The 26,315-nt window shown below is 36.2% G+C and overlaps 4 protein-coding genes across 8 annotated transcripts; 1 reads left to right on the top strand and 3 right to left on the bottom strand.

Moving 5' to 3' along the window:
* Positions 1–288: 288 nt before the first annotated feature.
* Positions 289–4,889, bottom strand: LOC105120489 (BTB/POZ domain-containing protein At1g50280). The gene is made up of 3 exons (XM_011018709.1): positions 4,545–4,889; positions 3,300–4,454; positions 289–928 (listed from the first exon to the last, which is right to left on the bottom strand). Exons 1-3 carry the CDS (start codon positions 4,701–4,703, stop codon positions 503–505), a joined length of 1,740 nt encoding a protein of 579 aa, XP_011017011.1. The 5' UTR covers positions 4,704–4,889; the 3' UTR covers positions 289–502.
* Positions 4,890–6,236: 1,347 nt separating this feature from the next.
* LOC105120473 (transcription initiation factor TFIID subunit 15-like) lies at positions 6,237–10,114 on the bottom strand. 3 transcript variants are annotated; one of them, XM_011018678.1, is made up of 8 exons: positions 9,766–10,112; positions 9,494–9,644; positions 9,009–9,355; positions 8,701–8,895; positions 7,834–7,917; positions 7,345–7,423; positions 7,139–7,265; positions 6,237–6,940 (listed from the first exon to the last, which is right to left on the bottom strand). In XM_011018678.1, exons 2-8 carry the CDS (start codon positions 9,611–9,613, stop codon positions 6,738–6,740), a joined length of 1,155 nt encoding a protein of 384 aa, XP_011016980.1. In that variant the 5' UTR covers positions 9,614–9,644; positions 9,766–10,112; the 3' UTR covers positions 6,237–6,737. The 3 variants fall into 3 exon arrangements, with proteins under 3 accessions (XP_011016980.1, XP_011016988.1, XP_011016997.1); XM_011018695.1 differs by lacking the exon at positions 6,237–6,940 and adding an exon at positions 6,947–7,058 and having other exon boundaries at positions 9,766–10,114; XM_011018686.1 differs by lacking the exon at positions 9,766–10,112 and having other exon boundaries at positions 6,240–6,940; positions 9,477–9,567.
* A 3,913-nt stretch (positions 10,115–14,027) lies between these two features.
* LOC105120464 (AP-5 complex subunit beta-like protein) lies at positions 14,028–19,537 on the top strand. The gene is made up of 3 exons (XM_011018666.1): positions 14,028–15,692; positions 16,886–17,325; positions 17,496–19,537. Exons 1-3 carry the CDS (start codon positions 14,235–14,237, stop codon positions 18,976–18,978), a joined length of 3,381 nt encoding a protein of 1,126 aa, XP_011016968.1. The 5' UTR covers positions 14,028–14,234; the 3' UTR covers positions 18,979–19,537.
* A 1,614-nt stretch (positions 19,538–21,151) lies between these two features.
* Positions 21,152–24,105, bottom strand: LOC105120443 (pre-mRNA-processing protein 40C-like). Of its 3 annotated transcripts, XM_011018656.1 has the most exons (8): positions 23,957–24,102; positions 23,675–23,860; positions 23,430–23,571; positions 22,894–22,952; positions 22,546–22,808; positions 22,342–22,425; positions 21,730–21,852; positions 21,152–21,620 (listed from the first exon to the last, which is right to left on the bottom strand). In XM_011018656.1, exons 5-8 carry the CDS (start codon positions 22,717–22,719, stop codon positions 21,312–21,314), a joined length of 690 nt encoding a protein of 229 aa, XP_011016958.1. In that variant the 5' UTR covers positions 22,720–22,808; positions 22,894–22,952; positions 23,430–23,571; positions 23,675–23,860; positions 23,957–24,102; the 3' UTR covers positions 21,152–21,311. The 3 variants fall into 3 exon arrangements, with proteins under 3 accessions (XP_011016958.1, XP_011016950.1, XP_011016942.1); XM_011018648.1 differs by having other exon boundaries at positions 21,152–21,617; positions 22,342–22,808; positions 23,957–24,105; XM_011018640.1 differs by having other exon boundaries at positions 22,342–22,808; positions 23,957–24,104.
* Between the last annotated feature and the right edge of the window lie 2,210 nt (positions 24,106–26,315).

Genomic DNA, 26,315 nt, shown 5'->3' with positions numbered 1-26,315 from the left:
TGTTTCCATGTCGAGAAGCCTTTTTTCTGTGTTGTGTAACCTATGAATTCCCTTGTATGGGTTAAAACTACACCCTACCATGACCCAAAAACCAAAACCAGCTGATGGGTTGTGTGTGTGTGTGGTAAGAGCTGCAGTTACTCCAATAATCAAACACAATAAATTTCCAGCTTCTCTTGAGGTTCATGGTACTTAGCAACTTCCTTTCATAAAAATTTAGCCAGGTACAACTCGGTGACTGGACAACTAGTCTATCTGGGACTGTGATCCAAGAACCTGGAATATAAATTGCAGTTGCGTGGAATATCAATAGCATTAACAATACAAAACTTTACTATAATCACTAAATATTCACAAAAAATCCCTCAAGCTTAGATTTTATGAGAGGGATTAGAGTCTTTAATTGATATCGGCGCATGATATACATGTATCCTTCGTCTTACTTTCACCAGAAAAAAACGCAAAGGACTAGATATAAATTTTGTGAGAGAAAAGGAGAAGTTTAACAGAGTTTAGGCAAAGGCGATCTGCTATAATAAGGTGTAGTACCCCTCATGATATTGACATCATGACCAACCAACTTTGGCACCCGACGCTTCATCTCCCTGCATGCCTTCTCCAACTCCATGACCCCCCATTGCATGTTCATTCTCGTGTCTTGGTTCTCCGGTGAAAGACTCTCAACATTGCCATTGTATAAGACCATCCCGGAGGAATTGATCATGCTTGGTCCCTTCAAGACTTTGACACGGACAGAGTACTCACCTTTTGATATTTTAGAATGTTGTAGCTTGAGTGCTTGAACTGCAATATCTGGAGGGATTCTTGGATTCTTGGCAAGGTCTTTGCATGCTTCAAGACTCATCTTCTCGTAGTTAAGGCATCTGCATAATCTTGATCGCTCCTCAAATGGGAGTGTTGGGTGAGACTGCAAATATCCACAAATAGAATGCATTGAAGATTGATAATTATACGATTGGAAAATCTAATTTATACCTTTACAATGTTAATTTTACGGAAGTCATTTTTCAAAGAATTTCAACATTAGATTTGTGAGGCTTCTTAGTACTGGGACTCTCTCACTCTCTCATTAAATGGAGGGGGATATTTTAGAGAATATTTTGCAAGGAATTTTTCTGTACAATTAGCATCACTAATACTGAAAACAGATTATTGGGATTATTTCTTAGCCAACAAAGCTTTGAAGTAAAAGAATAGTAAGAAACTCTGTGGACAAGCAAGCAAATTAGGAGGCCATATCAGGTTCAATGCACACATTCTACCTCATATATTTGGCATAAAGTAAGGAACTTGTGTTCCGTAATGATCCAGGCAAACATTTCTACTTTCCTGAACGTTAGACTATGAACAGCATGGCCCTTTGCATGCATTATTTGAAGAATCTCTGCAGGTTTTTGTCTGTTTAAATAGATGACAAATGACGGTGGTGGTAGCAGAATGAGTTGCCGTGAGTGTCACGGACTTTGAAATGGAAAAGAAACAAAAGATTCAGAGGTAAAAAGGAAGAAGATGCACAAACTTATATGTGGTCGGCCGGGCCATAAATCAGTAGTTAGCATCCATTGATGTTGGATTGGACATCCATAGGTCCATATCATGGAAAAGAACACGTTTAGCCACTGGTTAAAAATCCCTTCTCAGAAATAATTAATGGAGTGTTATTATATTCTTTCTGGTAGGTAAGATGTTTCTTTCATTGCAGATATTGTTCATTGCACCCGGTCTGGCTATATATATAAAAACTAACATAGTTTCAATAAAGTTAATAAAGTTTTGGAAAAATTAGTTATTTTATAAAGAATCATTGTTGAAAATCGTAATTGTTGAAAAATCACTACCTACAATAACAGTTTAAATAAATATTATAATTTATAATTGTGGTATTGATACAATTGTTATTTTCAATAAGGGTTCTTTAACAACTATGTTTTATAATTGGGATTCCATAATAAAATTGCGATTCTAAATTGTTTTTACAAAGCATTTATAATATTTTTTTTCATAGTCACCGCTCCTGAAAGAAGAAGAGAAAATCCTAGAATCTAATTTTTGTATTAGTTTTATATATATATTTGAATTGATTATTAATTGTTGTATCTTTTTTTTTTTGTATTTTTCTAGTTAAGAGTTAATTTTATTATTATTACTTTTATAATATTATTTTTGTTAATTTTCATATTAATTTTAAAGTTCTCTTACATATTATTCATTTTTATACTTAGTTTATATATAAGCATGATTTAACATCATTAATTAACAAATAACAAATAAACATGTGAATAAGTTGTTTAAAATTTTAAATTATCCATTAATAACTTAAAAAATACATATAAATAAAAACAAGGTTTAAAAAACATAAGCATTAATTTGAGATTATACTTAATAAATAAAAATGATATTAAAATTACTCGTATTTTGATTATAAGTTTGAGATGTTGTAAGTTATGTTTTTGTAAGCATAATTTAATATTGTTAATTAACAAATAAACATTTAAAGAAATTGTTTAAAATTTCAAATTATCTATTAAAAATTTAAAAAATACACATAAATAAAAATAATGTTTAAAAACCATAAGTATTGATTTGAAATTATAATTAATAAATAAAAATAATGTTAAAACTCTTTCGACTATAGGTTTGAGGTGTGGTAAGTTATGTCCTTGTTTGGTCTTTAATTATAGTGATTTAGATTTTATTTTATGGAAATTTTTAGGGTGGATTATGTTGTTTAATACAACTATTAATAGTGAGTGTTTAAAATCACTATTAATAATAGTAATTAATAATAAAACCATGTTTTTTTAATAACGGTTGAGTAAAAAATATACTATTTTTTTAATTTTTTTTATAAAAATTATCAAGCAATCCTAGATTAATAAAATAACATATATATATATATATATATATATAAATATATCTTACATTTTATTAAACAAAATATATAAATACCGGCACAATGGTACCTGGGCCTGGCTAGAAATGACAAGTTATCAGATTCATTTTTCAATGTTGAAGAGAGGGTAAATGCCGTGGTTCTCTCCGGCTGATCAGCTAAAGGGAAAGAAACTTAAAAGAAAGGCAATAGCTATAATTAAATTAAACTAAGAAGAAGAAAAATTAAATATTGGTTGGTGATTTTGTCTTGTCTGTTAAATTTGTCTTTGTTGTTTAACTCTTACTGATTTTTCTCTTCTTTATCCAGAACCATCAATAATTTGGCCATCATGGATAAGAAAGAAACAAAAAAGAAAGAGGAAATGAGGGTTTGCAATACTTGCCTCAAGGTAGATATCAATGGCTTTGTAGACCCCATCAAAGCTATCTCTTGCGGAATCTGGTAAACTTTCTGCAACTCCTAGGACTTTTGAGGTCTTAAGGTTTTGATCGGGAGATATTTCACACAAGTACTTATCAATCAATGTGCCAACCTTCTTCAACTTCTGTGAGGACAGCAAATCGCTATGAACAAATATTCTCGTCAATCTCAATACCAGATTAACATCAAAAACACCTCTATCACGGCCAGAGACAAGCAAGTCATCCAATGTTGCTTGGTCAAGCACCCCACCAATCAACATCTCCAGCTTAGCTCTGCAATCTTTGCTCAGACCAAATCCAGACACAATCCTCAATACTGAAAACAGGCCTCTGCAAGAAAATGAACAGCTCATAGAAATCACCCCGTGGACAGCAGTGTCTGCAAGACCAGCATAGGCTGATCTTGAATACAGAGCAGCTCTTTTTGCTCCACGTTTGCATTGAAGTACTGCCATTTTCAGGAAATGGAGTAGGGATTTTGTGAGGATTAAGCTATCGTTGTCAGTTCCATAAGCCCCCATATTTTTTATTACCTTTTCAATAATCATTGGAGGTAATATGATCAAATCATCAAACCACCATTTTTTGCTCGATGAACGTGGCTTAGTTGACTCAGGAGTGGTTTTAGACGGGGAAGAAAACCTGAACCTAGATGCAGTTTCAGGAGATGATGAAGATGAAGAAGAGGAAGCAGCAAGAGTTGCAATATCTGTATTATGTGCAATCTTTCCCAATAGTGAAAAAATGAGCTTTTCTACAAGCCCAGATGAATCCGCATTTGTAAAGAATAACTCACAGCTTTTGAGACAGGAAACTGTATCTTGCCAAGACCAGTAAATCATTCCATCAAGAAATGTCTCTGTCTGTTTCAAGAGATTGCTCGTGGATACATTCTCAGTCATGCCAAGAAATACTGCACAGGAATGGAGAAGAGCCACATTTGAAACTGTGATTTTGATTTCGCCATGATTGTAACAGAATCTTGAAACCAGCTCAAACCCATCTGGGCCTCCGGGGAAGTCATCAATTTCAATAATTGAATCCTTAATGTGGGATTTTCTCTTTTCTCTCCTGACGATCTTCTTTAGCTTTTCTGAATATGCTGATAGAACTTTCTGCAAGAATGAACTATAAACAATCAGAACTAGATCAATCAGAAAATCTTCCCTGAAGTTTCAAAGAAGAAAGGAAACTAGCAGTAGTACCTGATTGATAAAGAATGTTTGTTGACCATTAACATTAATTGCAAGATCACAGGGCTGTGGCATTGCTTCTTTGCATCGAATGTAACCAAGAAACTTATGTTTGCCTGATAGTGAGAAATGCTCTAAGGATATATGATGACAGCAGACAAGAAAAATCATACACGCTATATAAAGGATACAGTTATCTCATAATACCCCCAAGAAGCATCATCACGGTTGATAAATACCGCAGTAATTTAAAGCTCCATTTGACATTACCGTTGGTTTTTCACTCTGACTAGTAGTTGTGAACAGAATTGTGATCTGTGACGCATGCAGTAGAAAGTGCCTTTTATGATAAAATAGAAAGGGCAAAAAAAAAAAAAAAAACAGTTCCAGTGAGTGTTCAATCACTCGGTAAAAATGGACATAAATATGACTTATCTCAAATTAAAAAGAATAATTATTTTTCTATAATAAAAATAATAAGAATTCCAAAGAAAACAAAATATAAATTCTTTCCACCAACTGCCTTCGATCATGAGTTCACTATGTCGAATAATTTGATAAAAGAAATAACAATAAATATATGAAGCTAACAAAATACAAGTTGGCAGTAGAAGCTAAAAAGAAACACCACATTGGTACGCCGAACGAAAGCGATGACAGGCAATTTTGTCTCCAAGAAGATTTCTATTATTGTATTATATATCCCTTGTCTCACCCACTCACACACACGTATGAAATGTTCTTTTCTATTATATTGGCTTCGGCTTGGCTTTGGCATACGTCCCCACGGGAGTTTTTACACTTTCGGGACATGTGAATAAGGGGCCCAGCAGAGACTTCTGACCCACTGCTACTAATAATATTTCACATGAACAAAGGAAAATGAAACGCACAGCAGCACCACTCCTATGTCACGTGACTAGCTATTTGTGGATAAGCTGCTTGTAGAATTTGCATCCGACCAGAGGGGGCTCTCAATTTGCTATCTTAAATAATTATACTACATGGAATGATTATTGACCGAAAATAAAACGAAAGAGGGGATGTAAAAACCCTAAAGAAGAACATATTGAGGCAAGGCGCTAAAGCCATGTACACAAAAAAATAAAGGGTGGGTGTAAAAAGAAGAGGAATTACCAGATAGTGAAGTGGGGTGCTAGAACCGTCTGTATAACAAAATTTTGTAGGGATTTGGACCTTGTAGAGTCATGAGAAAAATTTCACGGGGAGATTTTATTTTGATACCGTCCCCGTGCTGGGTGATGGTGGGCGTTAGGTTAGGCAAGTACCGTCAAAGTTCGAGGATCTTGAAACATCGGAGATCTTGGGCAATTGAAAGTCCACGCTCTTAGAGTAGAAACGAACAGTTCGGTGGCTGTTACGTTAGACAAAGGTAGCCTCCTCTATAGCATCTCTTTCCTTAAATTCGTTTGAGAATGACAATGGTTGTCATCAAATCAAACACAATGGAAGTTCTATAGAAGCTCGAAACCAAATGATAAATGATGCCGAAAGCACTTTTGAACTTAATCCTGTAACCCACCAGGACCATAAATCAGTCGCATAACTGTGTTCACTGTTTACTACAATAGAAGACAGACAGCTAAAAGGCGTCGTTTTAAGCCACGCCGATTTTTCTCTCGCCAATAAATGTGGCTTTGGCGGCTACACCACTACAGGGATAATTTTGAGCTTTGGCGATCCAAACGACAGAAAAAATCATATTGTCGTTCAATAACCAAACACAGTACACGAGGAGCCATTTGCAAAAAACATGATCGATCTTGCTAACATGCCATCACTCGTAATTGATGCTGAGCTCGTGATTTGCACGATCAATAGTCTTCATTGTCACCACCTTTCAGGTCCATCCACCCATCCATGCAAGGGGCGGAAAAGATTTACTAACACCAGCCAGATTTTAAACTTTAGAAGACATTAAAACAATTTCAAACTAGTCTATCTAACAACAAGAGCACTGATGACCCAGTTCCTAGTTTCTTGATGGTTGCAGTACGGGGAAAAACTCCATAAAGTCACATCGGAGCAGGGATTTTAAAATTCCGGATAAGACAAAAATGCCATGCAAGACCGAACTTCATATCGAATGACAGCAACCAAAATTCATATCTGATGGCATCTTTCCCATCTAAGTAGACAGCCAAAGCAACCAAGGATGAAAGCTGAGAACCTTTACTTCTATCCTCAGTATCGGTACCGATCACGGTCCCTGTCCCGTCCATATTCTTTATTTCGACCATACTCATAATCTCGATCCCGATCCCTCTCCCTGCTACGACTACGGCGCCTGTCCCTGCCATCACGATCTCTGGCCTTGCTGCTTTCCCTGTCATCCCGATCCCTCCCTCTTTCTCTGCTTCTCTCTCTCCCCTCTTTATCAGCAACACCTGGCAATATATCATTTTGTTAACACCGATAACTTCGTCAAAGTAAAATTTTAATACTCCACTGTCCATCTGATTCTCTGATGGATATAACTCCTGTTCATGAATAACATGTACAGACCTATAAGATCAACGTGCTTGATTTCAATACATGCTTATTTTGCAAATAGAAAATTAAAGAATGAAATAATGCTCAAATACCGAATTCCTCAACCTCCCATCCTGCACGTCCAGCACCTGGAAGCACCTTTCCAGCTTCAGCTTGTTGAGTTTTGGCCCGAAATTTTTTCTTCAGATTGCCAAACTCGTCATATAGCTCTCCATCATCCTGTTATTGGAACGCGAAAAATATAAAACAAGAACGTGTTAAATAATCTCAACGTCAGAGCACCGCAAGAATATCTTACTTCAGCTTCTTTTCTTCGTCTCTTGGTTTCCTCTAATTCTTCTTCATCAAGTTCTTTGTAACCACCACCTCGTCCCCCTCTGTGAGCATAGATATGGGCATAATTTTAGCATAGTTTCTACAAGATGTAAAAATAGCAAAACATGAAGTCAAGGAAAGAAGATAACCATTAAGAACTGAGAGTTCACCCAACATAACAAAGCAAATATGACTAAGTTATTGCTTATCCACTCAACTAAGGTACATAAAACAAGATTGAGGTTTGTTATGACTCGGTTATTGCTTACCCACTCACCCATATGCTACTTACAAGGTCTTTGAGTTCATAAAACAGTCACCCTTGTAAAAGGAGAACTGATGAAAGTGTAAGGAAACGTTTTCAGCACCACCAATTTCAGATTTTAGCAAAGAAAGTTGACAATGTTCTATATCACGCAAGCTATATATGCTGGATCAGGAGTATTTGAGACTATGAATTATCATATATCACCTCACACCACCCTCATCGTGACCAGGTTTATTTGTGTTGCAAACATTGCACTTTAAGCGCTTTGCCCAGTTGATATTGCCACACCTGAAATACAAAAGGAAAAGGAGAAACATAAGCAACACAAAAAAAAGGAGGCTGAATATTTAGTCATGCATTTCAGAAACCTTGCCTACAATATGAATTTGAAGGTCTCAACCAACTGCCAACGAAGGAAACCCAAATACCTTCTTCAAGCTAAAAGCACCGCAGATGGTTTTACAATGTACAGGTCAATGAGCACAATATTACCAACTAAACTTATTATAAATCCAGTACATAACGGCCTCATCAACTACACATCCTTGACTGAATAGCACAAAACTTCAGAATGCATGCGCACAAATCTATCTACAAAATTCAGCATTCTAAACACAGTCCTGCCATCAGAATAAATCCCTTTGTCCCAAGCTCAACACCTGTTATTTAGATAGATTATATAAGAAATGGGGAGCTACACTCCAATAAATTTTATCAAATCAAACATCATAAAGCAGTCCATTGTATTTCTCCTTCCAGATTGTATTCATGCTCATCAATGTTGAGTTTGGATCCACCTTAAAACTGAATCTCACTGAAAACATTATCATTCTACTGAACTCATTTAGCCTCGCAATCTTCTCCCTTTATTGGTCAGTGATTCAGATTGTTTTATGAGATACAGTTACACAACCATCATCCATCAATTTGTCCAGCAGTAGAAGAAAATACAGAGGAAATTATACTGTATGCTCAAAAACAGAGACTAGCATAGCAAGCGACACAAAATTTAGCAGTTGAACAGCACAACAAAGCATGCAAATTATGAAACTCGGGCAACCAGAGGCTTACATTGGACAGGTCCAGTCATTTGGACCAAAAAGTCCAGTAGGAGCACCAACTGACCGACCAGGGACACCAGAGTCATTGGCACCGCGTCCCCTCCCATGACCTCCAGCTCCAGCACCACCGCCAGATAGACCAGAAGGCCGAGCACTTGCACAACGGTTGCACACACCACGAAATGCAAAATTTACATTGGAACAACTGCTTGAACAATAAAGCATAAGAAGTTATTTGCATAAGAAAAGAGGAAGGTGTAAAAAAAACAGACTAGAGCTAGAAGAGCAAGAGCTGCTCACCAATATCACATCACAGACCTTGTATTCGGACACAACCAGTCTCCATCCTGTTGCCACGCTTTCCCTGGAGCATCGTCCTGTCCTCTACCTCTCCCCCCACCCTCATTCAAATCCTTGGCATTTTCCTTAAACCCGCCAAAATCATTGGGATCATCCACAGAGTTACAAACAGTATCATCTTTGCTCTTAGATTGTGCTATAAATACTCCAATAATATTACCACGAAAATCCTTGTTGTTAAACCACTCTACAGCAGCTAGAGCGGCATGAGGATCCTCATAAGTAACTGTGGCATCACCCTTAGGCTCATTCGTCATTTTGTCACGGTACAGCCATATCCTAGGTCGACCAGTTCTCTTGTCCTTCTACTCATTACAACAAGGAATACAAAGTAAATAAAAGAATTAAACTAAGAAATCCCTCGACATAAAAGGAAGCAAATAGTACAGGTAGATGCTTAAAAAGCAGACGAAAAAAAAATAGTACCTGGCAAAACTCCATACCTTTAACAACCCAATAGTGCCAAAATATCCAGCCAACATAGTGTCATCGGTCCCATCAGGTAAATTACTAATATAGATAGTCCCATTAGAAGGTTCTCCTTTCCCTGCATAGCTTGCCATATTGCTACAATCTCATCAAACTCAATAATCGCTGCCAAACAGACAAACCACATTAATTCCTAACCTAACAAATACCCTAAACATTAAATCAACTAGGTAATTTGTTCATCTAAGAAAATAAAAACAAACAAAACCCTAATTAATTAACGTACCTCTAGAGAACGTGCTTCGAAAATAAAATCGGATTGAGCCGTCTTCAATATCACGATCGGTTGATTTAAAAATTAGGGTTTTCTTCTTCGGTCATCGGTTCACTTCCACGATAATTTAAAGAAATCGCCAAACAGGAAGTTGAACAACAGAAAGATAAGCTCTGCTGAGTGCTGTCTATCTATTTCGAACTGTAACTCTTTTGGGATTTTCCCCCCTCTTTCTTAAACCTTCAATGGATTTTACATGGATTGGGTGCTTCCGCGGTAGTTACCACTGGATATGAGCGGTCGCTATGCAGCGGATTCGCAGTTTTTTTATATAAAAAGTTATATTTTGACGCGCAGATGTGTTTCAGAAAAAAAAAATCATATTATAAGTCCGATAGTGTTTTAATAAATGGATTTTATTTTATTTAGAAAATAAATTAAAAAATAAGTTTTTTAAAAAACACAAGGTAACTTGGAAATAAAACCTTTGAAAGTATATAATTAAAAAAAATAAAAAAAAAATATAAGTAATGAAAGGCAATTCAACATGAGTTTACTTGTAAAGTTTTAATTATATAATCAAGATAACTTGTGAATTCTTTAAAAAGAACCTCAAATTATTTTTTATATAAAAAATTAATATTAAATGATATAGCAAAAAAAAATTATAGCAAAAAAAAATACTGACTCAGTTTAAATTTTTAAATTTGTAATTCATATTATTATATCAAAACTATCATAAATAAAAAAATTATAATGCTCAATCTAAAGTAAATCAAACATAAAAGAATAAAAATAAACAAAGATCAAGCACAGAAAAGCATTTAAAATAAAAAAAATAATGGTAAAAATCAAAATAAAAATAAATTAGAAGATGGTGATAATTTTTTTATTTAAATGATTGAATTGAAAATAAAATAAAATTTACTAAAAATAAAAATTTAAATAAAAAACAATATATCATAAACTTAGACTTAGATAATAAACAATTCCCATGTGACAATAATTTTTTTAGAATAATTAATATTTAACTGTTATCAAAAGACCAAAACACCTTGATTTTCTATGATTAAAATAAAAAACAAGAAGACCAAAAGGCCCCTAAGTACCAGTGCTGATATTGTTTGTATTTCAGAAATATACTTATTAATTTATTGTACATAAATAAGTAAAAAGGACATATATGTTCTTTTTTTAATAATTTTATAATTTTATGATTTTAGGGACAATCAAGTTAGTTTATTGTACTTAAAAAATAAAAATAAAAATATATCCCCAGCAATCATTCACTAACTAGTATATAGTGTGAAAAGATTAAAATATCCTTGACACAAAAAACATTTACTTTTTAGATTAAGAATATCATACCATTACCATAATAGACAGTAAATAATGAAACGAGTCTAAGTTTGTCTTCATTTTATCCTTTTTGTTTTTTTTAATATTTGTATATTAAAATCATAAAAAGATAATTTAATATTTTTAAGAGAAAAAAATTGAAAATCATTTAAAAAAACACATGGAGTTGTGCCACAAAATGGAGCATAAAATCAAGGGCTCGCTTTCATTTTAGCATGCAACGTAGATGGAGCAGTTAGTTTTACAATAAAATCTTAAGATTGATTTTAATTTAATGCTTGAGGATTTATAAAATACGTTCCATTAACATGACTCTGAATACATCGCCTGTAGAAACCTGTTAGAAGACAGCAACCATAGTTTTTAAACCCGGCCCAATAGCTGACTCGGTCCAAGGCCCGGGTTCCGGGTTTTGACTGGGTCACCGGGTTTTGATCGGGTCGGCCGGGTCAATTTTTATTTTAAAAAAAATTCAAAACGACGTCGTTTTAATAAAAAATAAACAAAAGTCAACGGGTTACCACCGGGTTTTTGACCAGGTTTTGCCAGGTCGTCCGGGTTTCTGGGTCAACCTACCAGGGCGGCCGGGTCACGCCGAGTCATAGCTTACCTTATTTTTTTATCAACCCGGCCCGGTTCCAGCCCCGGGTCGGCCGGGTCCCGGGTCAAACCGCTGGGCCGGGCCGAGTTTTAAAACTATGACAACAACTCTCTTTATCACAGGTGAGAAAAAAACTTAATAATTTATCAAATTAAAAAAAAATTAAAAAATCAATTAAAATTTTAAAAAATTAATCGGCTTGATTTCAGATTTATAACTGAAAAATAAAAAAATCAAACTGAATCCAAACTGAAAAAATTAGAAAAAATCAAGCTAGAATCGGAAAAACTGAACCAAACCGGAAAAACTGAGTTAAACTGGAAAAAACTGAGTCAAAACTAAAAAAATTAAGCTAAAATTGGAAAAACCTAATCAAATTGATTTGAACCAGTTTTTCCTAAACAAAATCAATACCAGTCTATTTAACTTAATTTTGGTTTTTTTTAAAAAATAAAATTAATTTAATTATTTTTTCTATAAAAACCAAGTTGAATAAAACAACAATCACCCTCACTCTCTCCTGTCGAAATCACTAGAACCATACGTGTACGTGTGAATACGGTGTTTGTGTAAGGATTGTTCGCTAGAGTTTTCGCCCCCTTTATCTTGCAGGCTGGCCTGAAAAAAAAAAAAAGTATTAAGTATTGATGGGATGGGATTAATAAAAAAAGAAAAAAACTAAAAAAAAATGTTTTTGCTGTATCTGTGGTGGTTTGTTTCCTTCCTCTGAGGTTTTTTATTTATTTATTAAACTTTATAACACATTTTTTTAGGAGGGTATTTTAGTTTTACAATACAAATTAACTTAATAAACATGAATATTTTCCTAGTTTTCTAATTGATTTTCTAAATTACTTAAGAATTAAATTTTATAGTTTGCTTTAATTAAATTTTTATAAAATTATCTTTATTTTATGATTTGAATTATTATTTTAAAGAGTTGATTCAAATTATTTTTTTATTTCACTATATTATTTGATATTAAATTTATTAAGGATTAAGTTTTATATTTAGTTTCAATTTATTTTTTTAGTGAAAGTTAACCTATATAAATTCAGTTATTTTCTTATTATTTATCATTTTATTTATTTATTTTAACTCCTGGACATTAAATTTATTAAAAAATATATTTTATAATTTATTTAGATTACTCATCAAATAAATTTATATTAAAACAATCCAAATATATTTAAAATTAATATTTTAATATAAATATTAGTAATTGCTAGATATTTTTTATATAAAAAACAAAAAAGGTGATCTCACCGACAGTATGTACCAGCGAGGGGCAGTGATTTAATTGTACGGTACCGGGCGGCAAAGCCTTACAAAACCCCTTTTACCCCCCTTTCAATATTGCATTTATAATTGAAACATCACATCACAATTTCAGTTTCTCTCAGATAAAGTTTTCCGACAGTATTATCAGATATTTTTTTTTTTTCCCATCACACCTCGTTCTCCCATAAAATCAAGACATCTGCAAAAACAGTCACTTTCATATCGTGTCCCTTCCATTTTCTAGATCCAGTCTAAAAGTTGAGGGTTGTAGTCAAATCCAGTCCAATTCCACGTGTCGATCACGTAGCAGGTGACTCGAGATCCAGACATGGATTCAATCCGGCTTGAAAATGGATAATGCCAGGGTCAGATTTTGCTATGTTCAAGTCTGATATAAAATATCTATATCCACCACTCAAATCCTACGGACAAGATTAGATTAAAAATCATATATATCCTCGCATTTTTCAAAGAGTTAAACTAATCCTGTTTGGATTCAAGATTATTCTTTTCAATAAATATACTTTTTAAAAAAATTAAACATATTTTTTTATTTTTATAGGAATATAGTAATATTTTAATCTCTAGACCAGCATTTTATCTTTATTTACCAATACCTAGCATGAACTAATTTTTTAAATATATTAAAATAAAAATAAATTTAAAAAATAAAATATTTTCATCCATGAGTCATGGAATAAAGTTTAAAATTTAAATTCATAACAAAAAACATAAGGAAACTTTACTAATAATAAGATAAAAATCAATATATCACAAAGTAAAAATATAATTCTATGAAATTAAAAAAAATTAAGAAATTTAGTGGAATCATATCGAGTGAACTCATCACACACCCTATTAAATCATATAAAAATTAAATAGAATAAAATTTAATTCAATCATATGAAATTGGCATCCCCAAACAAAACCTAGCTAGATGGAAAAAAGGGAAAGGTTAAACTTTAATAATGATAAAAGAAAAATGGACGGATCACCCGGTGAATCGCAGGCGAGAGGGACAAGAATTTGGGCCGGCCCTACAGCTTAGACAAATAAGTCTGGATTTCTTTCAAGCTGCAGGGAGCATGGGGCATTGATTGGCCCATACATCCCTCAAATTCCATAACAGGGCTGATGCTTCCCCCTTCTTCCTCTTCCTCTTCCCCTCTGCAACTTCACAGATCATGAGAAGAGATCAATCAAATTCATAATTCCGTTTTAGCATTTGTCTAAAACCACGATGAATCCACCAGATAAACCACTTCCAAAGCCACTCTCTTCTCAAGACTGGGAATCCCTAATCGAGGATTTCCAACAAGGCGGTCCACGCCACGACAAATGGACTGCACCACACCTACTCCAATCTATCCTCGACCAAGCCTTCACTTCTCTCCTCAAAAAAGACTTCCCTCTCAAGCTTCCTCTCCTTCTCCTCCTCGAAGAATTCTCCGAAACGTTTTTCACCCACGAAACGCATCTCAATCGCCTCCTCGAATCTCTCCGCTCCGTTATACAATCACCCCTCGACGGCGTAACCATCTCGTATTATTTAAAAGAACAATTCATGGTAAGCACCACTTCGATTTTCGTAACCGTAAACGCGCTCGAGAAATTTCACCCGCGGTTCATTGAGGGTTTGGTTGAGCTTCTAGTGTTGGTCGTTAACAGGCCAAATCACAGCATGGATAGGCAATCACGCGCGATAGCGTGCGAGTGTTTGCGGGAATTGGAGAAATGTTGGCCGTGCTTGTTGTCTAATATTGGTGGGCATTTATGGAGTTTGTGTCAGAATGAAAGAAGTCATGCTTGCCAATCTTACCTGTTGTTGTTTACTACTGTTGTTTTTAATATTGTCAATACCAAGTTGAATGTTTCGATATTCAATACTTCGGTGCCTTTAGTTCCGTTCAACGTGCCGCAATGGGTTTTGTCTGGTGGGGATGAGAATTTGATTGGGAGTAAAGAGGCGGTTGTGGGGTTGAATTATAAGGAGTTGAGGAGAGCTATGGCGTTTTTATTGGAGTCTCCGCAGGTTTTGACACCTAGTGGGATGATGGAGTTTTTAGGGATGGTAATGCCTATGGCTGTAGCTTTGGATTTGCAAGCGTCGATGTTGAAAGTGCAGTTTTTTTGGATGATTTATTCGTTTGATCCTTTGTCGTGTCATGTTGTTTTGACGATGTATTCTTATTTTCTGGATGTGTTTGATGGACAAGAGGGGGAGATTTTTTCTCGATTGTTGTTGATTTCGAAAGAGACACACCATTATTTGGTTTTTAGATTGCTTGCTCTTCATTGGTTGTTGGGGTTGTTAAGTAAATGGATGTTCAGTGGAGAGGTTGGGAAATATAAGTCAATTTTTGAGCTGGGTCTGAGGTTTTATCCAGCCGTGTTTGATCCACTTTCATTGAAAGCGTTGAAGCTGGATTTGCTTGCCTTCTACTCTATATGTCTTGATAGGTTGAAACTCGAGAGTTTTTCCGGTAAGGAGGTGGGTATTGGGAAATCTGCTGCTAAGTTGTTTGAAGATGGTCTGGTTTCTGTTTCGGCTTTCAAATGGTTGCCTCCTTGGAGTACAGAAACTGCCGTGGCTTTCCGTGCATTTCACAAGTTCTTGATAGGTGCCTCATCTCATTCTGACAGTGATCCTTCCACCACTAGAACACTCATGGACTCTACCATCTTCCATACCTTGCAGGTACTTTATTTTATTCTTCTTTTTGCTGAAATATTATTCTATCTGTTACTTTATCTGAATAGATGTAGCAGAATCACAATATAATTTACGAAGTCAGTTGTCTTTGAATTTGGTATGACTTCCTTTAGCATTTGCTAAAAACTTTCTTCATTCTTTATATTATGAAGTTTGACGTGGAAAAACAATGGACTATAACTGAAAAAATGTTTCTGACTTATGCTCGGTGTGCTCGTTTTAAACAGAGTCGAGGATCAGAGAGTATAGGGAACTGCATTCTCAGAGGCATGTTTATAGAATGCTGTTTTTACATGTAGCTAGATCATATTCGATTCCACAAGTTGTGGAAGGATTGTTGTGTGGGAATAACCACTGTTGAAAACATGGAATCTGAATGACAAAGGAGAAAAACTTGGCTTCATGTTCTTGCCTTTTTGGAGCTGCTATTCCAAGTTTATAGTGCCATCTTTGAAAAATGACCGATAAGAATTTCTATAAACGTTGCAAGAGTTTTTCATTGGTGATTACACACCGTAATATCCTGTAAGCTATGCTATACATTAAACACTTGGAAATAAAATGCTGGACGAAAAGGTAAATACACAATGCTATTTACTTGTAGTTTAGTCCCATAAACGTTAAAATTTATAATTCTAAATTTTCAATTCCATCAAAAAGCATGTTCTGTCGTCTGCTTTGGTAAGCTTCCTTTTCCTATGCATTCTATTATCCTGGATATAACTATCAAGATTCCTGCCACATGTGTGGGATTAAAGGAGATATATTTCAATATCCACCCCAATTTTGAAGGTTCAGCTTGCAACTAAGGGCAAGAATAAACTTGTTGCACCGAGCAGCATATCACCTTGAAGAATATAGGCTAGTTATTGTTGATTTTTGTAGATTAGGTTTTATAATACTTTAAATGCCTGTTTGTTTCCCAATAGAAATAATAAGCATGCAGAAAAGTTTACAAGGAATTCATATCCTGGGTCTTGTTTAATGTGGAAACAGACGGGGCCTAAATTTCCCATCTTTTAAAGCATTTTTCTCACTATTTACAAGGAACATTGTGAAGTGTCTTGCCTGATTTCTTGAGTCTATGGGGTGTGGTTTCAGAAGAGGGGTGGATGGAGCTTGGCCACAAGCTGTTTTGTCTTTTGTAATGTTGATTTTTCTGACATTCTTCTGTTTAGGGGATGCTAGTGGACATGACATTGCAGTTTCAGAGATTGGTCCCTGTCATTGTTTCTTACACTGATCGCTTGCTAGGCTGTCAAAAGCATCGCTGGCTGGGAGAGCGCTTGCTTCAGAAAGTTGATGAGCTTCTGCTTCCAAAAGTCAAAATAAACTATAATTTGTCTTCTTACCTGCCAATATTTGACAGAATTGCAGAGAACAGTACAATACCTCCCAGGGGATTGTTGGACCTACTTGACAAGTTTATGGTTTTTCTTGTTGAGAAACATGGCCCTGATACAGGGCTGAAAACTTGGTCACAGGGAAGTAAAGTTCTTGGCATTTGCCGAACTATGCTGATGCACCACCACAGCTCTAGATTGTTCCTTGGGTTATCTCGCCTTCTTGCTTTTACATGTCTATATTTCCCTGATTTGGAGGTTCGTGACAATGCAAGGTATGACCGGAGAAATTGCTTGCATTTCAGTGTTGTTTCAGTTTGACAGACTCTTTCCATGTAAAATAATCAAAATCTGGCTCTGTTAACTATATGGATCTGTTCGGAGATAATTACCTATTATAATCAGTTGTCATTGACTTTTCTTCTTTAACCGTGGCTTTTTATAGGATCTACCTGCGAATGCTGATCTGTATACCAGGAGTGAAGCTTCGAGACATACTGAACCTGGGGGAGCAACTTGGTATTTCTCCATCCTCACATTCCAGTTCTTTTTTCAATGTTCACTCTCCTCGACAGCATTATCAGAATCTCAAGAAATCCAGGAACATCGCAGCCTACATTCACATTGAGCGAACAAAACCACTGCTTGTTAAGCAAACCTGGTCCTTGTCCTTGTTACCTTTGGGTGATGGGAGTGCTAAAGCTGGTTATCTAGAGAGCATAAGGGATAGTGAACCTTTGGTTGACATAAGAGATCTGAATGGCAATGAAAATTTGCTCACTGCCCCAGAAAATGAAAGAATCTATCAGTCTCGAGAGCCGTTACGCGTAATGGATTCAAAAATTTCGGAGATCTTAGAAATATTAAGGAGGCATTACTCGTGTATTCCTGATTTTAGGCACATGCCTGGGTTGAAGGTTAGAATATCCTGCCATTTGAGATTTGAATCTGAGCCTTTCAATCATATATGGGGAGACAATTCACCTACTAGTCAGTTGGATGGAATAGATGGTCTTCCTGCCATATATGCAACTGTCCTTAAATTTTCATCCTCGGCACCATATGGATCTATCCCATCATATCGCATACCTTGTCTTCTTGGGGAACCTCCCAGGAATGATGATATTTCTGGCCAGAGTGTTTCACTAGACATTGTTCCCATAGAAAATGGTGCCAGGGAAAAGGAAAGCTTCAGAGCTCCTGTAACAATTGATTTGGAACCACAGGAACCAACTCCTGGTCTAGTTGATGTTTCCATTGAAGCAAATGCTGAAAATGGTCAGGTCATCCGTGGTCAACTTCAAAGTATCACTGTAGGTATAGAGGACATGTTTCTCAAGGCTATTATCCCATCTGACATTGCAGAGGATGAGATACCTGCTTATTATTCCCAGTTATTCAATGCTCTCTGGGAGGCGTGTGGTGCTCCTTCCAACATAGGGCGGGAGACATTCCAATTAAAGGGGCAGAAGGGTGTTGCAGCAATCAGCGGAACCCGATCAGTCAAGCTACTTGAAGTTCCTGCAGACTCTCTGATCAGGGCCACTGAGCAGTATCTGGCACCCTTCATTGTTAGTGTGATTGGTGAACCACTTGTTAACATGGTGAAGGATGGGGGATTAATCTGCAACATCATATGGAAGGATTCTGCATCGGATTCCTTTCTTGAAAGCACCACATCAGTTACTGGTTTAGAAAGAGGTCCCCTTCACCTTACCTATGGTGAAGACGATGGGAGTGGAAGTTCAATAAATACTAGTAAAAGAAACATGGGCTGCTTTCTTGTATTGATATTTCTTCCACCAAGGTTCCATCTCCTTCTCCAAATGGAAGTAAGTGATCTTTCAACCTTGGTTCGAATTAGAACTGATTACTGGCCATGCTTAGCTTATGTTGATGATTATCTGGAGGGTTTGTTTTTGGCATAGAGATGAAAGGTTTTTCCTATTAGAGTATTTCTGCACAGAGGCAGATCCCCCTCTTCTGATCAGGAATTAGGTCTCATCTACCACTTCTGTGGCTGCCATGAGATCATTTGCATTTTGTTCTTAATTCTTTCTATGGATTGTTTTGCACAAAGAAGGGTAATTTTTTGGCACCCAAAAAACAAACTGTTCTGTAAATACTCTGCAAGAGAGCCCTTGTTTTTGAATCATGTTAGTGTATCAGAAATATAAGGATGGATTTTTGGATAGTATTCATATCTTTGGCAAATCTGCAAGTTTGTACCTGATTTGTAAAGCAAAGTAATAACTTTTTTTTTCAGTAGACATTCTTTTATTATAGGAGTGAAGAAGATTTTTTTAGTTGTTAATGGAGCTTAATAGCAGTATTTCTGTATGTTCTCTGTCTGGACAATACTGTAAACTCCACAATAAGGAAAGCGAAAGGGGAGTATCCCTTTTCCAGAGTCAGAATGCTTCTGAAGAGAATTTTGTTGAGGTACGTAGAACTTTTAATTTTTCACGCAAGCTACGGAATTAATCATGCAGGGGATATTTTATCGGTTAGAAGATTAATTATCATTTATTTATGTTCTCTAGGTCCTATAATTCCTACAGTGATAAACAGGAGTATAAGTATCTTGAACCTGCCAGCCAACAAGTATCTATATTGAAAGAGGAGCGCTGCTTATTAGTGTGTGTGTGTGTGTGTGTAGAGACAGGAAGTTCTGCAGTGGGAAGTGAATTGTCAATAACACTGATCTGTTTGTTCCATTATCAACACTTTGACAGTCGATTACAGCGAACGCAAACCTCAAAATTATATGGTATGGCGTTTCCCTTGACAACAGGACGACTCTCTCAAAATTATATGGTAGATGATGGCGTTTCCCTTGACAACAGGACGACTCTCAGCTGCAATTATACCAGCAATGTTATCCAAGGATGCTTGCTCCTGGTGTGGAGCAACTCTGACCAAGGGATCTGCCATGTCTTCTCTTTCCCAAGGCATTTCCACATAACAGCAACCCCGATTTCAAATATTGAAGTCAGGCAATCTCACACGATTTGCTTGCTTGCATAATCGTTTGTGGTTGTGGTTGTGGTTTTGGTTGTTGATGATTATGCTCGCCTCTTAATCTCCTCCTCGTAGAAGTATAGGATCTCTTCTTTCCACTTGTCCAGGCAAAGCCATCTTAACGAAGTTGTGAAGGTCCAGACCATCTTCAAACATGCCATCCGTCGGCCTCTTCCTGGAAAATATCTCTTATAGGAGAATGCCAAAGCTATAAACATCACCATATATTTATGCCTCTCCTCCCATGCCATTGTCTGCCATTCAGGTTGTCGGTCTTCTAAAATCCAAATTTTACATGGAATATTGGCCTAAGACGTGCAACAAAAATGACTAAATCGCCATTTTATTGGAAGAATAGCGTGCTATTTTTTTTTATCTGCCTACTTAAACTGGGTTTAGTGGCTTGAAAGCTGAAATAGCTTCCAGGCTACGGAAGCGTCACAATGGTTTGTTGGTTATCCCTAATTATTAAACCGGGAGGGTTTAATTTGTTATAGGATGGGCACTTCAAGAGAATTCAAGTGAGGTAATAGGAAATAATATGAGTAGGTACCTGGAGCAACAAACGCTACATGGAACCCTCGAATGTTTCCTTGTTTAAGGTTTTGTACCAAGGATTCTAGACGCCACCTTGAACGGACGAATCACAGTGGAGTCTAGAAGACATCTCGTGACGCGGATGATCTAAATGACTGAGTATGATGTGGAGTAGAATGACGGAAGAGTCCCTCCGTTCACCGGATGTCACAGGAGTGTAATGTGGAGTCGAATGACGGAAGAGTCCCTCCGTTCACCGGATGTCACAGGAGGGATAGATGCTGGGCGTACCGTCTGCAAAATCAGAAGATCGTTCCAACCGGGTTCATATAATCACAACCCAAGGGATTGATGATATCATCTGTTATTCGGAGCTCTAAGGCTCTCCCCTTATATATATTACCCAACCTAAGATCTCTGCAGTGGCTGACAACGAAACGCAGGTGATAGGATTTTCTCCTTTCCTATTTTTTGCGTTATATATATATATATATATATATATATATAAACACAGAGAGACAGGCGCAGCTAAGAGGGAGGCTCTAGCTAAGCTTTTTGCTGAATTCTATCAGATAACCTGGATGACACCGCACCCACAAAAAGTGGGAGCGATAAATATCACTAGCAAAGTAGCTATCAGTAAATTCTACAAGAGCCTAGTTCCTAGTCAAAAATAAAACGAGCTTATCCAAAAATCAATAGGCTATCCTCGGTCATGTGTTCTCGATCCTGATTGAAGAGAATCATTAGAGCTTCTATTTTTAGCATCTGTATGCCTATCTTCCTTCCAATCCGGTGAAGACTTTTTCTTTCTTAACATCTCCTCCGCATATCGACGCCACAAAGTTTCCCTCTCTTTTCGAGGCATCTTGTTATACCTAGGATCAGGCTTCAGAAGACGTTTAGCAGGTGACCATGAATCAAGGACTGTTTTCCCGTCTTCTGTCTTCTGGGCTGCTGCTTCACCAATTATAACTTCAGGTAACAGATCTTTGAAAACATTTGTACACCGCTGGGGAACAAAAAAGTCAGATTGTGAGACAGTCACAATACAGATCCACTAAATGAAATCCATTAAGATGCCCTTTGATTGTAGCGTACTTGCATTTAAGAAGTATTACCTCATGCGGCATCTTGATGTGCTCCCGAAAGAGATTCTCTATATCAGATGGATCTAAATCAGGATTTGTCGCACGTCCTTGTGGATCCTTCTCCAACCTTGGTTTTGACTCGGTCCAAGATGCCTAAGTAACAGTCAAGCCAAATGGTCAGAACTATAGATGGGAACAAAACGAACCCAAACCCCATCCAACAATGTTCATGAAAAGTTAGCTCAGTTACACAAGAAACCTGATAGATTTTAATTATCAGAATCATCTAGTAGACTTTGTCTAATTAGTTAAGCGATAGCAAGCAGCAGCATTGCACACTTCAGTATTCTGTGGCGAACATATTATGAAATAACCAGGACTGATTTCCATTTTTTATTTAAACTGTAAGAAGAATAGTTTACTAGCTGATGTTGAATTTGGGTCTGTGATTTCAGTGTTTAGCAAGCACTGCATCATACAGAGGGATCGATGGCACTATGACAGCTACAATTCAAGTATGACATTGAACCCATGCAGTCAACTAATTCAGCAAAACCTTTCATCCCACATAACTTCAGTGATAAATAGAGTACTCTTACATTATAAATGCATCAGTAACCTAGCATGAAGCCCTGAGCATACCAATTCCAGGAGGTAATTCTGTCTGCATCCTTGGAGCACCTGGCAACTGATGAACTGAAGCAGAAGAAAGCATGTGATTTGCACCTGCAGTTCCAACAGGAACAGCACCAGGAGGTTGAGAATCAGGCAACAAAACAGGAGGAGGAGATATGCTATGTCCAGGAAAAGCAGCAGGATATGGCAAAAATGGTTGCCTAGGCGTACCTCCCATGGGTGGGGGATGCATCCAGAGGCCTGTGGGGATGCAGCCATGGCAGGTAAAGATGGGTAGGTAGGATATGTTTGCTGCTGAACTGCATTTGAAGGGGGCATTGTTGGCATAATGGGCCTCTGAACTCCTGAAGGTAAAGAATCAACAGCTACAGGTGGCTGGGTCATTGGAGCAGATGGTGCCAGCCCTTGGGGGGCAAATGTGCCGGGAGTTCTAGCCAATCCAGGGGGAAAAAGAAAGGAGCAGTATCTGGTGCCTGTGAAGTTGTCAGTCCCAGGTTAGGAAATAAAGATGCATTCATCGAAGAACTTGAAGGATAATGAAGGGGCAATGAAACAGACTGGGATACAATTGATGCCGCTAATGGTGCACTGCCTTGGGAAACTGCAGATGATTTATCCTGCATGAATCAAAGAGAACTAAACGTTAAATTCTAGGACCACGGATTTCATGCAATGGTTAGACATCACGAGATAATGTTGAAAACAACATCATAACTACAATAGATTTTAAGACCAAAATGCAAAAAAAAAGAAAGAGAAAGAAGTCTCCTTCCATGTTCTATTTCCATACAAGAACACAGATATCAGCGCAATCAGGAGGAAGTCGAGGACAATTTTACACGTTACCGGAATTAACTTCAGTATATGAATGTCTTCTGCAAACACTGTCACGTATAGGTACATGTCGATGGCTATCCTCAAGAGTAAATTGTCTGTGAGAAGTGCCCATCTCAAACTAAAATCACAACTCTCGCCCTCAACAACTTAAACCTTTCCCATCGAACCATCCATGACTCATGTGAATACAATGGGAGCTAGGCTGAAAACAACATTCTAAACAACATAAAGGGTAAAGAATTAAATTAACCACTCACAATGCAGGATTGAAGCTGCTGATTGCCATGAGAAACAGGACTGGTTTGCGGGATTTTATACGAAAAGGGAGGGCCAGCGGATGAAACCGGGCCAGGAACATGGACAGGCGGTCCCGGTGGATTATGGATTAGCATGCATAGCCTGCAAGCATTACACAAAATATAACTATACATTTTTTTAAAAAATAGAAATTAATAATAACCGAAAATGAGAATAAGAAGGAATAAATAAATACTGACCGCACCGGAAGACATATTAGGAATCACGTTGTAACTGAATGCCGGCGCCGGAACTGAACAGCTACTGTTTGCATTGTTACCAGCTGAATTCTCCAATGGAGGAGCATCTGCTGCGACTCCGGCTTCAGTGGAAGTTGGCGGAGGCTTAACTTCTCGTCGAGGCAACCAAGCTGGCGATTCCATTATTTTATCTACGAAGTAAAGAAGCGAGTGAGAATTCAAATACAAACTGAGTGAATGGTCTTCTTGTTAACTTTGACGAGATCAAAAGGACAGATAAGAATCACCCTTGAGAGAGTGAAACTAGTTAGGGATTAAAATAGCAAATGCGAAACCCTGATTTTATTTCCTTTGCATGGAATAGAGGGTGACAATAGGCAGGAGGTGATGAGGTAATGAGAAGGGCTGTCGTATCGTCGAGTCAGAGGGGTTGTCGTTTGAAAGAGGAGGGACTTGAGCGTGTGCTGGAACCGAACTCGTCGTCCGCTAAGCCGTGTGTACGGATTATTGTATTGTACTTGGGTCGGGTCTGGACGGGACGGGCCCAGCCCGGTTAACTCTTCCTTTCGTGACAAAATATGGTTTTATTTGTGAAAATGTAACTGATTTTTTCGTCATTTCTTGTTTTTCTTTTTAACTCACCATTTAGTTAACAAAGAAATGGGAAATAAGAACTTTATTCATCAAGATTTACTTAAAAGCTAGGAGTACTTTAGCTTATAGCAAATTTTAATATATCGATTAAAAAAACATGTTTTCATGTGTAGATTAAAAAAAAAAGCTACGAAACAGTTTTATTTTAAAAAATAATTTTATAAAAAATAACATGTTTTAATTTGCTTTGAAGAATAATAGAATTACATAACTGCTGAAAAATTATGTATATGGTAAATACATGGGGGGGACCTTTTTATTTTTATTTCACTGAAGTACGCGAGAAAAGTAGCTATTTATCTTCTTCCATCGCCTTTGCTCTTATCCTTTTATCTGTTCAAGCTACGCGTTGAAATCTTCACGCTTCCAGTCCCTTCTCTGGTGACTTGCCATGCCAGGAGTTCTCAGCACCCAGCAACTTTGAATATGTATATTATAAATCGATTAGCCTGCAAGATTTAAAGAATTCAAACGCATCATGTGTTCAATGAATATGGAGATAACAGCATGGTGCATTGTATCGATTACAGAGAGAAACGAGATGTCAGATGTCGGTTTTAGTTTTCCATCGGGACAGAGACAGCGCATTGGGTCTGAATACATGCATGAACACGACGAACCTGCTAGGCGAGAGGATGGTTGTGTTCACGGATGCTTCAGTCTGGACTTCCACTGTCAAATTGCCTGTACAGGAACTGTATATAGTCTATCTTAACTCGATAATTACCGTTCAGGTTTGGTTTGGATGTCTGTGTGTTTCATATTTTGATGCAGTAATTCATGCTTGTCAATTGTGTATTTTTTTAAAAAAATATTTTTTTATTTTACATGTTAAAACCTTTAAAAAAATTGAAAATATATAAATTTAATACTTTTTCAAATAAAATATATTTTTGAAATAGAATGAAAAATCACGAGTCAGTGGTAGAACATTTGGTGTCCCTGTATCTGTGTTGTGGATTAAATTAATTAACTTAATATTAAATCAAATGTTTTTGATAAAACAGTAGTTTGACTTAATAAATTTTAAAATAATATATATATTTTTTAAAAAATATTAAAATAACATTATATTAAAACAATCTAAATTAATTTAGATTAACATATTAAATCAAAACCAAATCATAAAATTATAATAATCTATATAAATAAAAAGAATATGAAGCCATCATAAATTTTATTTTTTTATTATTAATATGGATATTTCAATTTAACTTATATGTATCTCAACTAATTTTATAAATTATAAAATTAATAATTATATAAATTTTTAATAATTTTAAAATTTATAAAACTATAACTATATAAACTCCATTCTTTTATCAACGATGAAGACTTGACTATGAAGTAATTTATTAAAATATATATATATATATATAATCAGAGCTAGGACAAAGATGGATCATGGTTCTCGAACTCATGATAGAACCCATCCTTATCTTTTATTAAACGTGCATTGTAGTCATTAAATCGTAAGCTTTCTTCCAGGAGAACTGGCTTAGAGGGTGCAAGGAATTTCAAAGGCAGCACATGTTCATTTTTATTTAAAAAAAAGAGAGTAGGATGAAACGAGAGACGATGAGTATCGCAGGAAGAACACGAGCTAACTAGTGTTGATGAAGTGGAGAAAGACGAATATAGAATCGTCATGATATACAAAATAAAATGAATATCTTTATATTTTACCATGCTGACGAGGGATGAAATTAACATAACAAAACATGAAAGCAATATGTTTTGATTCCGACGAGTATTGTTTTTAAACTTGTAATGTACGTAGCAATTAATATAAATCACTATTTTCACTCTAGTATATAACAAGTATTTTCTAAAATTAGCCTCGAATGTTAATTTTCTTACTCGTTAATTAAAAATACATTTAATCATCCTAAAAAACAGATATATATATATTACCATTCAATCTTCATTTTTTAAATTTTTTTATTAAATCTAATATATATTTGACGATTCTTGCTTTTATACTCAGCATGG

Source organism: Populus euphratica, unplaced genomic scaffold (genome assembly GCF_000495115.2).
Source record: "Populus euphratica unplaced genomic scaffold, PopEup_1.0 scaffold1.1, whole genome shotgun sequence".
In the NCBI taxonomy this organism is placed as follows: domain Eukaryota; kingdom Viridiplantae; phylum Streptophyta; class Magnoliopsida; order Malpighiales; family Salicaceae; genus Populus; species Populus euphratica.
Note: the sequence above shows the minus strand (reverse complement) of the source record. Positions and strands in the feature narration are given on the sequence as shown.

Bases quoted from the DNA above. Each gene is read 5' to 3' on its own strand.
- LOC105120473 (XM_011018678.1), bottom strand. From the start codon at position 9,613: ATGGCAAGCTATGCAGGGAAAGGAGAACCTTCTAATGGGACTATCTAT. The intron at 7,424-7,833 runs GTGATATATGAT...CTATGCTCACAG, and splicing joins CACGATGAGGGTGGTGTGAG to AGGGGGACGAGGTGGTGGTT. The intron at 7,266-7,344 runs GTAAGATATTCT...TTCCAATAACAG, and splicing joins GACGAAGAAAAGAAGCTGAA to GATGATGGAGAGCTATATGA.
- LOC105120443 (XM_011018640.1), bottom strand. From the start codon at position 22,719: ATGACCCAGCCACCTGTAGCTGTTGATTCTTTACCTTCAGGAGTTCAG. The intron at 21,853-22,341 runs GTATGCTCAGGG...ACTGTTACTTAG, and splicing joins AGAATTACCTCCTGGAATTG to GCATCTTGGACCGAGTCAAA. The intron at 21,621-21,729 runs GTAATACTTCTT...TTTGTTCCCCAG, and splicing joins ACATCAAGATGCCGCATGAG to CGGTGTACAAATGTTTTCAA.
- LOC105120464 (XM_011018666.1), top strand. From the start codon at position 14,235: ATGAATCCACCAGATAAACCACTTCCAAAGCCACTCTCTTCTCAAGAC. The intron at 15,693-16,885 runs GTACTTTATTTT...TCTTCTGTTTAG, and splicing joins CCATCTTCCATACCTTGCAG to GGGATGCTAGTGGACATGAC. The intron at 17,326-17,495 runs GTATGACCGGAG...GGCTTTTTATAG, and splicing joins GAGGTTCGTGACAATGCAAG to GATCTACCTGCGAATGCTGA.
- LOC105120489 (XM_011018709.1), bottom strand. From the start codon at position 4,703: ATGATTTTTCTTGTCTGCTGTCATCATATATCCTTAGAGCATTTCTCA. The intron at 4,455-4,544 runs GTACTACTGCTA...TCATTCTTGCAG, and splicing joins AAACATTCTTTATCAATCAG to AAAGTTCTATCAGCATATTC. The intron at 929-3,299 runs GCAAGTATTGCA...GGATATTTGCAG, and splicing joins CCATTGATATCTACCTTGAG to TCTCACCCAACACTCCCATT.